Here is a 13244-nt window from a genome sequence, read left to right on the forward strand (position 1 = left end):
AACAACATTCCCCTACAGAAAACTCTTTAGCCACCACATTTAACTAAATCACACCCACTTCAACCACACCATAAAATAACCAATGGATCTCTACATGTGAACTTTGGTACATAACATGTGCTTCCTTGAGGTGTGTGTATATGCAGTCTTTTGGAACAAAACTTCATAGTCTGAAGTGCTGTGTGTAAATACTCATCTCTGTGCAGTGCATTTTTAACCTGCAAGTACGTATCAGATAACTCTTTTGAAAAGCCTATGGAGACTGTACCATGACCACCTCATCTGGCTGAAACGGGAAGAATAAACTTACAATAAAGTCACTTCATGGATCTTTTATTCTTGAATACCAATAAAAACAGGATACATTTGTGACACTGACACAATACTTCATGGCCCAGTGCTTAGAAAATTCAAAGTAAACCAAGTCTCTGCTCACCTGCCAGCTCTAGCACAAAAATTATGAGGGAATTCACCTACAAAACACCTGTACTCCTAAGCCAAACAGCGCAGCCAAAGGATGTCCATGGAATTCCCTGTCCCAAAGTGAACTTTATCCACAAAGTTATTTCCATCGTTTAAATGCCGCACAAGCATTTCTCCGCTCATGAGGAGGAAAATAAATACTTCAATCCCTGCCATAAATGCAAAATTCAGGCCAGCAGCCAGCTAATTCCTGCAGCACTCATGGAACAATGGGAAGTTTGGGATTTCTGGGGTACTGGGGGAGCTACTACAGGTGAAATGCCAACAGTTTATTCCAGATTTCAAAATATTCATTGGGTTGCAGCCTAGGACTAACAATTTTATGCCTTTGTACTAAGCCCCACAAATTCTCTCACAAATCCATTCAAATGTTAAGGCAGAAGCTAGAACTGAAACTTTTTTTTAGAACTACAGAAGTTCTGAAAAGTTTTAGGCAATGGAAAAAGAAAGACTATGTACCAGTAACTGTAACTCTTTGAGAGATGTTGCTTTCAAGTACATTCATAGGAAGAGGTTTTTTCCTCCTGTGAGAAAAAACTTTGACAGTTTTTAAAAAGGTTTTTTTTTGAAAAATACTTCATTCATCAACTATGGGACAATCACTCAACAAAAGGAGCATCCCTATGGCTGTAGTCAGGCATTAACTGAAATATTTTGTTGTTCAAGGCTGTGGTAAGGAAGGAAATTGTGTATAAATACATCAAGAAAATTTCTTGTATTTATTGTTTTCCTGCTTAACTTTCTGAATCACAGCTTTGGCATTTCATTTAGAACTGGTCAGAGACACTGCTGTCCTACAGAAGTTCTGGCTCCAGCTTTAGTTTTCCTCACTAAACAAAATGAATGCTTAGAATATTCAGCTTTTGATACACCAAAAATAAAAGAAAACACAGTCCAAAAATCTCAAGACTAAAAAGCATTCACCATTAGGAACACTTTTATTGTGACAGAAGATACCCAGTCTGAATTGTAATTTACTTCTTTCAAATAAAATGCTCTGATCTTTTGAAAGAGTATTTCTTTCCATATCACTGTTCCAAAATGGTAATTTTCATGTCAAGTTTTTATTTGGTTTAAATTCCCATTTAAAATGCAAAAAAACATTAATTTGCACAGAGAAAACAGAGCAGGATGCTGTAAAATCCTGTCTCATGAATCCGATGTGTCAGGAATCTGGAGCTCTTTGTTGTATCATGGCATTCCCAAGAGCTGAAGTTCAGCCCCCACAATGCCACCACCACTCTCAGTGGGATGAGGGTTCTCCAGTTCCTCTTCCTGCCTGCTCTGATGAACATCTCTCTGCCCATCTCCACCTCCAACAGCTGAAGTTGCTGCTTTGCTTGTGAGTGCAGTTTCCCACATTGAGACATTATTTATCCACTGGCCCACTGCATTTTTAATTTAAACCAGAATATATGGTAATATATTTCATAATGCTTCAAATAACTATTTGTATACTCTACCTCATCGAATTCTTCTGTCATTTTCCTTATGATTTCTGCATTTTGCATGTTCCTGAACATTTCAATTCTTACCGTACCTGTAATGAAATGAAAGAACAAAAGAAATGAATACAACATGGTTTTGCTACATCAAAATATCAATGTTTTTCTGCTGCTAAACAAACAGCTCAGTGATACATACAAGAGTATGCAGAGTGCAACATTAACAGGAATGCTTTGAAAAAGGCTGTCTCTTGAAGAAGTAGGGAAAGAGAACTCATCTGTTCTGTAATGTGCTTTCAAACAAGGAATTAGTATCATTTTCCATCCTTCCACTCTTTACAGCCAAGCAGAAATGATAAAGCAGTGATAACCATGGAGGACTCGTGTCATGTCTGCAGCTGTCCAAGGCTTTCAATTTTGTCTGCAAAATCAAATGAGCACCATCTTTCAGTTTCACAGCCACTCCTGGTGGTTCTGCACTTTCCATGCCGAGTGCCCTGGATGACAGGACAGATATCCATGTTCTCTATGCACCCACTGGGAGTTTTCACACTGCTCAGCTCAGGACCAGCATGGTTTATTGACTGAGGCACGCTTTCCACACCCAAAGGCTCCAAAGGGCTCAGCCAAGATGTGAGCCAGCTCAGCAGCAAAATCAGCAACAGTATTGCTGTTATTCTTTAATGAAGATCTTCCACTCTTGCTATCTGAACACTGGAGTTGACAGGTTTAATTTTCCATTGTAAATCAAACAAAGCTAACAAAATTGAAAACAGAACAGAATAGGTATAAATGAAAATTCTTGTGTCTTGATCAAAATTCAATCAGTACACAAATAAAGTATTCTGACATATTATTGCCTCTGCAACTAGACACTACCTAAGTATCTAACCATGCAACCCAGGGCAACATAAAGATTTTTTTTTTGGTGCTGCTGCATGATATTCTCTTCATCACTTCACAGTCTTCTTTTGTTAATGGAGGAAATTCAGAAAAATTAAGTAAACTGCAGAGCTACAAAATCCACCCCAACATCATTAATATTACAAAAAGTCTCTCAGGTTTTGCAAAAAGTTCAACTGGATTAAAAATCCACTGCATGGCTTCAAAAATTCAGACCATAATAGAAGCAGCTTAACAGCTAACAGTATTAGTCACCCTACAAAGGATAAATAAAGATAATTTAAATATACTAAATATTATGCAAATGTTTTCATGTGGTATTTTATTCCTTAAAAAAGAGCACTAGAAATATATGCATTTCAAAACATGCAAGCACAGTTAGAGCACACCAAGTCCCTCTATGTTAGTATGGGTACAGTTTTACAAAGCAAATGAAATACTGATTTCTTTGCCTCTTCCTGAAATAATATTTGTTATCTATTTCATATTGGGTAGTACTGTCAAACTTCAGTTCTGACAATGGCAATTTAAATTTGTGCATGGTAATTTCCATATCATTAACAAACAATTACTAATGCAATATATCAACAAAAAAACAGGAACCCAAGAGAATACTACCATGTGACAGTTGAAAAAATATTTTCTCAGCTTGGAAATCATCTACACATGCAGATATATTTTAATCTTTCCCTCAATCCTGAAAGGATTTCTTTTGGCTAAATGAAGTAGTTTCCCAGTATGTGTCAGAGCAGTGGACAGGTACTATTGCAAACCTCCTCTGCTGCAGGAATGCCCTTCTTTCACAGCATGCTGCTATCTGCTGCTCTTCTCACTGGCAGCACGCCCCTCAGTCACAGAAGAATCCACTGACATTTGCTATTTTACTGGTTTATAGCCCTGATTCTAATGTTATTCTTATCTATTTATGGCTTCTTCTAATGACCTGCCATAGCCTGAGTTTCTCCACAGTCATGGCCATGTTTACCTTGCATGAGCAGAACCCAGAGAGCACCATCCCTCCCCGGGCACTCGGAGCATGTCACTGATCCCCACGAAGAGGTGCCACAGCTGAGGCTGGGGAGATCCTCCAACACCTTCCAACAAACAATGGTGCAGTTTGCTGGGACCAGGAGGCAGGATGTGCACACCATGAGACACACTCCTGACATCTTCCAGGGCTGCCAGGGTGAGCAAGAGCTCCAAGGGTTGCCAAGGGAGCATCAGCAAGCGCTTGGAGTGGAGAACACTTACCTAGCTCTTACCCACTGTCCTGTCCCATTCTTTCCTCCACTTTTCAGGATCCAGTTTACAGAAGTCATGGAAAGCACAAGGAGTGTTTCTGCTTGCCTGGCAGTAGGCAATGGCTCTGGCCTGACTGCTTTTCCTTCCACCACCTCTCCCCCACCCAACCACAGCACAGCCCCATTTGTTTTTCTGGCAAACTCATTTAACACTGTAAGTATGCTGTGAAGGCTTTGCTCAAATTTCATGGTGACACCACATTTCAGCACTGCAGTGGTCAACATTATTCAAACCCATAGTTTTTATGATTAGTGAAAAGCAAAATTTTCCCATTTTCAGGTTAATCCTTAATATGTAACAGATTGTCTATAAACTACAACTGAGGAGTGACAGGCATCCCTGAAGTCTTTTCCTTACTCAAGTTGCTTCATGTCCTTTTCTAAGCTGAGTTTTACCTCTGCCATGAAGCTCTCACTCTGTATTTAGTGAAGAGAATTGAAATTGTCTTAATCCATTAAAAATTAAGAAGCCTATTTTACTTCAGGACTAAGTTCTCAGCTAAAACCTATTCACATACATTGTGTTTTAAAAAGTCTTCTCACTGACATATATTTCCTTAACTACCAAATTCCAGTTTAACTTTCAGATAAAACAGGTATCAACATAATTTCTCAATAATCACAGTACCCAACAGGGCCTTTAAGAGTAAAAACAAAAAACCCATAAAGAGCACAAAACAATTTCAATGAGAGAAGAGAAAGACTAAAGGGGCCTATACAAAACTGGATGAATCCACCTTAAAAAACCCTAAACTGTGTACAAAACCAGATATAGTATTTCTGGGAGATATAACACACCAGGGACTCAGTGGCTTGAAAACATGTATCTAGAGTGAGAAGAATAACCAGTTTTATTATAAGGCCTGTAAAAGCAAAGCAACAATAAAGATCTCCAAGAGCTTTATAGGATGTGAAAGCCCTCGAGTCTGAGCAACAACCAGCCTTCACTACCAGGAGTTAAACAGGGTTACCCCTGGGATGTGGGTGGTCCCATGACTGCCTTTCCTGCTGCAAACAGGAGGTACTGGCACTGACCACTGCTGGCAATCAGGGAACACCACCACAACAAGTACCACACTCCAATGCCTCCTGCACAGGGCAGCTCTGGGATTTCTATAAGAAAAGAAAAGTTGGATCAGAGAAACATCAGCTCTAAGAACCCATGTACAGTCACTCCTGAAATCTGAACTGCTGATGGTAATTAATTATATGCTATGAATTATTACATGCTATACTGTCTATACTGTATGGTCAGTTTTCATCACAAGGACCTTTATTCACCAAAGCTATACAACAATTTCATTCCTTCTCTTTTGGACCACCTGCCCACACTGAGTAATCTGCAAGAAAAGCAGTGGGAAAATTGCAGCTCAAGATCAACATGAATGGATATGAAATAAGCCCACAATCTCCTGCCAAAGGAGGATTAATTGTGGTACCTTAAATTCATGGTAACTGAATAGACTGATCTCTCAAACACATGAACTGGAAAAACAAGAGGAAGATTTATAGAGACATTGAGAAGAAGACACAAGGAGATTTGCCCAGGAAAGTACATGAAAAACACAATGGGCTCTTCTGCATCAGTTCAAACTCAATAGTGGAGACCACGGCACCAGAACCTAATTGAAATTGCCAAGAGAGAGCAAGTTTAATAAAACATTTGTGAGGATGGATGGTGATTACAGAACTGCTGGATGGGCAGTATTTATCTCCCTTAATATCATTCAATGTGCAACTCCTATACCTTTCGCCCCACTTATAATTAAAATCCTAAGAAATAATCCACTCCTATAATGTCCTTAAGTGCAGTTTTCAATCATCTGAGGAGTGGTACTGACAAATTCCATGTGACAGATGATAAAGACTGAAGTCAAACCATCAGGAGCACATGATTTCTCAGTGCTCAGCCTTGGTCAGGGTACTCTGCTGTAGCACTTCCACTGACTGTTTCCAGAAGAGAGCTGCCTGAATCTACCCAAAAATTACTCAGGCCAGTAGAAAAGTTCATTTTCTGTGGCTCGCTCACGATCATGTAAGAACACTGAAGTAGCTCTTACCTCATTGGAATCAATAGATGTTAATCATTAATTTAAATAGAAGCAGTAGTGGGGCAGTTGAAGCATATCCAAATAGATACTGAGATGCCTAAATCCCACCAGGGCTCCTGACTTTCTATTGATTTCTGTCCCTAAAAACTGAAACTCTTTGCTGAGACCAGAGGTCAAGACTTGACAAAGACGTTAGTCTAAATATTTAGTTGAATTTCCGCAGGTGTAGGAATAGAAGACCCTTTTATTGATTTATTCCCCAATTCTTCCTGCTGCATGGACTCTACACTGCCCAACTTCTGCTGCCAGTGAAGCAATATTCAAAAGACAGAGACTTCCTATAAGGCACACAGCCAATTCATCCTTAGAGCAGCTTTTGCCAGTGAACTCTTACTGAATGAATCAGCAAGAACCCCAGTGGAAAAGTAAGTACAATCGTGTGCAATTAAAATCTTATCAAACAGAAAATCATAGATAACTGTTAAAAAGAATTCTAATGGTTCACCTAAGTCTATCCTTCTACAAAAAAACCCAAAAAATATGTTTGAATGTATTCTGTGAAATCTCTTTGCAATGTGAAGGCCTTATACACAGTACAGCCATGAAAAGTGTTGAAGGGCTGAACTCAGTAGTGCCAGCGGGCTTTTCCAATCTAAACAATTCCATGTGTCTGTGCTTAAAACAATCAGTAATGTTAATACTGTCGATATCTATAAGGAGCATCATTAAAGGTTCTCAGAAAATCTGGGAGGATTTATTAATTTTATTTTTTTTTACTAACACAGGGGTCACTGTACATTACAGTGGAATTTAATATCAAATCTTTATTTCTGATACTCAAATTCAACGACAACTGTTCCACTTTAAGTGCAATTCTGTATTACACTTAGAAGTTCAAAGTTCTGAATGAGATTAAGGAGATAACTTTATGTATATAACTAGCATTTTATATGATTTGAACTGCTAATCTCTTTTAAAATCCAAAATGTTATTTGATCCAGAAGACAACAGTGATGGCACTTATTCCCTCATTACAAGTATGGGAAGAAATACATTGAAGATAATCAGAGATTTTTACGAAGAGAACAATGTATACCACTGACAATCCAGCTGTTTCCCCTTGCTGAAAAAAGTACATATTCTTATAGTATAAAGAGATAGAAACTTCATCCCTACTTTAAAGAAAACAGATTCTACGAAATTCTGAAATTGCAATTATATGTGAGAATTTGTTACTTGCTTAAACTATGTTGAATATCAGGAGAACAAAAAAGGGAAAAAATAAAGAATTCAGGAGTGACCCATAGAACTACACATCATTAAATGTGACTGCTGTGTCAGACTGGGAGGTGTTGTACTACAGATCTGGTGTGTCTGCACAAGGGTTGATGTTATTTCTGTCAAGTAGTGCTTCACAACCCCCCTGGAGCTCCATGAGGCATCAAAAACCAGCTAAAAGTCATACATTTATGTAACACAGACATTTTCAAAATCCTACAAGGATCTCTCTCATTTTCTTAAAGGGGCTGATATGCAATAATCATGTGCAAGAAAAGTTTTCAGATTAAAACCAGGAAAACAGATACAGCAAAAATGGTCAGTTTTCAGAACAGAATGAACCTACCAACAGATCTTTCCATGTGAAGATGTTGATAAAATATGTTCCATAGCAGATATAAATGCTTTGAAAGAAAGGATAGTAATGGAGCAGATAGATTGCTGGTGACACAATTATTTACAACACCTAGACTGACAGCTGCCACCCAACATTGCCAAAGGATGTCACAGGCAGAAATTGGTAAAATGCTCTTCAGCAAGAAAGCATGCTCAGTCCCCAGACTACTAGCAGAAAAATAAGTAATAAATGATTTAGTGCATCAGAAACAGTACACTTCATGTGCTTAAGTCTTACAATTTTGATAAAGGAAACTCCCTTAAAGCTTTGGGTTTAAGGCTGATAAGGCTGGCTTGAAATGGCTCTAAAGCATTTGCACTTGCCAAGCATAAGCAGCTTTGCATCCTCACAGAGACAATTTACATGAAGCCATATAATTACTAACCAAAGACACTAAACTTGCAATCTAATATTTTCACTGAATTATTTCATAAGACAGATCTTCTCATGCTTTGATGACTTAAAGCAGCAACTCTCATACGGCACCAAACTCTTTGTAAGGTAACTTTGAACACGAGTGAAGAGCTGAGGAGCCCTTGCTGCCCCAAGGGCAGCAGTTTGCTCCTGGCAATGTCTTAGAGCTTTTGCTCTTGGAAGCCTCAGCTCTGCAGTGGCCCTGCAGCCACATCCTGCCCTGAACTGCCCCAGGTGACCCTGGCTGAAGGAGGAGTCTGTGGGCACAGAGGACACTCCCACTTGAGGAGAGAGAAACACATCCAGAAATGCTCTGCTGAAACTTCCCACCTGTTCCCCCAGGGCTGGTCCCAAGGCTCGTTTCTGTGAGCACTGCTCACGCTGTGTTTCCTGCACATGTGCTGTAAGCAGATGTTTGTTAAGAACTTTCCTGGTGGATGTGATGAAACAAATTAACCTCGGGATTCCTGTACTCAGCAATCAGCACAGGGTGTTAGGCAGAATGCAAGCACAAGTCAGCATCACACAAATCTCACATTTGGCAGTAGTTCAGTCTTCCTGAGCTCTAAAGTGTTAAGGCACACTGTGACTATTGGATTTAACAGCTGATAGTGGATCCATCATCTCTTAACTCATTTGCAATTTCCATCTCCACAGAACTCTGCATCAATGCAACCTGCAGCTTAGCATCACACTCCTTCAGAAGGTACCTCATTCTATTTCTAAAACTGCAGGTTGATCATTTTATTTGATAAACCAGGATCTTTTGCAATGCATGAAAAACTATTCTTCTAATTGCCATTCTTTTCCACATCCTTTTGTTTTTCTCTCTAAATTTATATACCCTTTAGGAAATGGGATGGTCATAACTACATTTAATGTTGAAAGTGCAGGTGCAACGTAAGTTTGAGAGAGATTTTTTGTGTCTAATATATGTACAAACAAATTTGCCCTTTATTTCTAATTCTTAACTTTGCCTCTCAGAGCACTGCCAAGCACAGAGGTTGTATTTTCAGATTATTCCCAATGACAGCAGGCTCCGAGAGCAGAATGTGAGTAACTACAGCTAATGAGTGCATGTGTGGAAGCAGCCTTTGGCTGCCTGCTGTCAGAAGTGACTCAAATCCAGCAATATAAACATAGGTAGCGTGGAGGCTGAGCTCCAAGTTAAGTGTAAGATACAACAATGTAAATATTTGCACTAAGTCCACTTAGGTCTATCTCCTCTTTCTGAGTGCTTTTATCACAGGCTGTTTTCACATCTGCTCTCCCCCCCTCCCCTACCCTGTGAACAGGCCCCCACCAAAGCTTCCCTCTGAAACAAGGAGCCCAGTGTGAGCACAAGTTCTTCCCTCCTCACAGAAGAACCTGTCTGTGTGCACAGACACCTGAACTGAGGGGGCAAAGACAGCGGTGCCAGACACTTCTCAGTGGGACAGGGCAAGAGCCTGACAACCCAAACATGAGCACATTCCTGTGTGTAAGCATTTCTGTAGCCACCAATGGAGAGAAAACAGTATTGCCATTGCTAACAACAGGCATTCTACCTGTGCCCTGTCCCTGGGGCACAGCCCCAGTCCTGGGCTCTTGGAGGAGTTTTCCACTGGCCACAAGTACCTGCTGAGTGAGCTGAGGCTTGGCACCAGGTATCTCTTGTTATAACACAAACTCAGGTGTGGGACAGTGTACTAACAATGGCCTTGAAAACATCCAATCTGTCTGATAAACTCATTTCAAGGGAGAGCAATTGCTTTCTACCACTTCTGTACTTTCTACAATAAACCCCAGAGCAGTTTTTAAAACACTGAGAGCTTCTCGAAGGAAAAATAATGGATTTCTGTTCCACCATACTGGAATAGGCTTCATATACTATAGATTCTTTATTATGCATTCTTCTGGACAACTAAAAGGTTTAATCCACCAATTTTAAAAGCAGTAAGTATATAATTACTATTTTAACACAGTATTATTTATCACTCTTCTATTTCCTATGATTTTTACCAAATGCTGTCCACAGAAGGACAAACTCACAGCTTCTTACCCTCCTTAGAAGTCTAGAATTGTAGAATAATTTCAAGTAGCAGAATTCCTGATTGTCACTAGTCCAAACTCTTCTCAAAACAGAGGTCCCAGCCAGATCAGGTGAGTCTGTCCTAGGGCAGTGAACCCACAATGGGAGCCCTTCTGCCTCTGGTGCCTGACCAGCTCATGGCAGAAATGGCTTCCATTCTGTCAAACTAGAATTCCCCACATTTCAACGTGCGTCTGTTACCTGCCTCACAACTGCATGAAGAGTCTACAGTCCCCTTCTCTCTAGTCTTTCAATAATTGAAGGAAGCAGCAAGATCCTCCTTCGGCCTTTTTAAAGCTGAGCAATCCTGCTGCCCGGTTTCTCCTCCCCAGAAGGCCTCCTGGGAAGGCCTCCTGGAAATCCTGACTCTCCTAACCACACCACACTGACTCACATTTCATGCTTCAAAGAACTTCATGCTCACTTTCACAGAAACCAAGGACATTTACTTCAGTGTCCACCCTTCTTTCCACTTTCTATGGACATGCCTGTCCCATCTGCAGGTTCCCAGAGCTCAGCAGTAACCCACACACATGCTGTCAGCATTGCAACACACCTTCACATGTTTTTGCTAAAAGGTATTTTCTTTATCAGAGAAACAAACCTCTTGTTACTCAGCATCAACATCTCTCCAGCTCCTAAAACAAAATGCCATCAAACATGGTACCTCCACTTTGGAGGAAGTCAGGAGGCAAAAGACGATCACAGGAGGATTAGATAGCCACGGTCTATTCTCTTTCCCTCAGTCTTTCTGCTTTCCCTGATGGAGTTTTGATCCTTCCCTCAGCCATCTGCTACTCTTATTTCTACCTGCATTTCTCAGTGTTTCTCAGAAGTAGTAAAGTAGGGAAGATGAAAGGCAAGTCCTAAAAAATACAAAAAGTAATTATCTAGAGATTTTCAACTGATGTGACAGGCTCTAGAGTCCACAAAACATGGTACCTAGTAAGAAAACTAAGAGGGGGAAAAAAGAGAAAAACAAGAGGCTAGACCTTCTGTGCCACACCTGGGAGTTGCCAAAGATCTGACAGAGCTCAGCAAGCCAAATGCAAGTCCCTTGCAGCTGCTGATGGACCACCACACACTGCTCCCTGCTCAGCGGCCTGCTGTCCCTTGAGAGAACTGTCCTTTCTTCATTTTCCTCAAGGAAGCTGCTGTTACTTGCATGAGAGCTTCCCAGCCACCGCTCTGAAGAAATACCCTGAGTTCAGGGCCTCTGCATTTTCCTGTTGTTGTTTGCTGCTCCAGCACGTGGAAGGGAAGGATCAGGACTGCAGGGGTGTCTGCATTTGGTTTCTATACATTGCCAAACCTTATTAGCAATGGCACACCAAAGGGACTGCTGAACTCCAGTTTTCCCAGAGCCAATCCTTACTTTTCAGTGTTCAGCAGCACCATCAGAGAGCCACAAGGCAAGGGCTGACTGGGATCCTCCCATATCCTTTAAGTGATGGAAAAAAGCCAACACATTAAACAACAGTAAAACAGAGGCTTTGTAAGCACTGCAGAGCTGCTGCAGAAAGATGAAGAACTTTATCTGTCGATTTGAGGAAAGCTGGTATCCTTCAAAAAGTGAGACTGGAGACACAGAAACATGATGGAAACAACTTATACCTAAAACATTTAATTTCCCTCTTTAAGTGAAATCCACCTTCTACCTTCAATATTTCTATGCTCTTTTTTGTTAACCTGAAAGAAGGAAATGAGACTTGGGTGCACTTCTGTCTGTAACTGTGCTACTTAATAAATTGCAATCTTTTTGTTCAACCAAACCTGACTGGTCTTGGATATACAGTCTCCCAATGAATTTTACAAAAGCAGGTCATTGAATGGAAACCAGTGAGGTCACTGGGGAATGGCATGAACCATGACCCCAATCTCTGTTAATCTCAGCCTCTCACTGAGCTGGAGACAGACAGGGACACACACTGGGAATGCTGCTGCTTCTTCAAGAACAGCTTCACCTGCAGCACAACCACCGCCCGCCCAGCAGTGTGTGTCCCAATCTTTTCTGGAGTTACACAGCATCCAGAATATTGTCTCCCATACAGCTGCACATACCCTGCACTTCAGGAGCACATTCACCTGCTTTTGTATAATTCAGCAAAGTTGAACACAGATACATTAGAAATCCCTCTTCATTACTTCTGCTCCTCATGAAATCACTTCTTTAGAGTATATTAAAGACCATTTACTGACAATGACCTGTGAAAACACAATGAAAAAATTTAGCTGAGCTGGCACAAAACAATGCCTTTACCTTTCTCTCTCCTCATTTAAAAGCATGAAAGATGAGAAGAATTCTCCTTTTTCACTTAATTCTTTCTTCCTGTTATCTAGGACAACAACCCAGTTCCTCTTAGCTGTTAGCCCATCCTAAAGCCCCTTTTTACCTTCTGAGTATCTGAACACATGTATAAAGCTTTTTTTCTGTAAGGAAACACAAAGAATTTGAGAAATCACATGCACACAACTCCTTATATTTGTGCTTAGAAATTAAAGCAGAAATTAAGAAGTGCTAAACTTCAGATGCTGTGTGCAACCTTGACTTAGTCTCTGTGAATGTCAGCTTTGGGGAGTCACCCATCTCCCAAGGCTATCAGCTGTTGTGTTTGGCTTCATTAGCACAGACACCAGAATGATCTGGGGAGGGAAGAGGAGCTGTGGAGGTGACATTGTGATCTGGGGAGGGAACAGGAGCTCTGGAGGTGACATTGTTGTCCCTCTTGAGTGTGCAGCTCTGCTGCAGCCAATGAATCCAGGAAGCGTGGGAAGGGGGGGCTCTTACAAGAGGGTTGATAAGGATGCTGCAAATTGCTTTTGCTTTTATTCCCAAGATTCTTGTAGGAGTCTGGACAATTTAAACTGTCTCCAAGATGGTCCCTAACTGCATATTCCCCA

General features: G+C 40.7%; 1 protein-coding gene across 3 annotated transcripts in view; it reads right to left on the bottom strand.

Annotated features, from left to right (window-relative positions):
- The window catches only part of STAG1 (stromal antigen 1), a 158447-nt gene that overhangs the window by 66495 nt on the left and 78708 nt on the right, over positions 1 to 13244 (bottom strand). For 2 of the 3 annotated variants that reach the window (XM_041416390.1, XM_041416392.1), the window contains one exon: positions 1947 to 2023. In XM_041416390.1, coding sequence (XP_041272324.1) covers positions 1947 to 2023 — 77 coding nt within the window. Of the gene's footprint in view, positions 1 to 1946; positions 2024 to 2127; positions 4636 to 13244 lie in introns of those variants that run through there. The other variant, XM_041416393.1, reaches the window with a different exon arrangement.

The sequence above is a fragment of the Onychostruthus taczanowskii genome, unplaced genomic scaffold (genome assembly GCF_017590055.1).
Source record: "Onychostruthus taczanowskii isolate IOZ18803 unplaced genomic scaffold, ASM1759005v1 scaffold51, whole genome shotgun sequence".
Lineage (NCBI taxonomy): Eukaryota > Metazoa > Chordata > Aves > Passeriformes > Passeridae > Onychostruthus > Onychostruthus taczanowskii.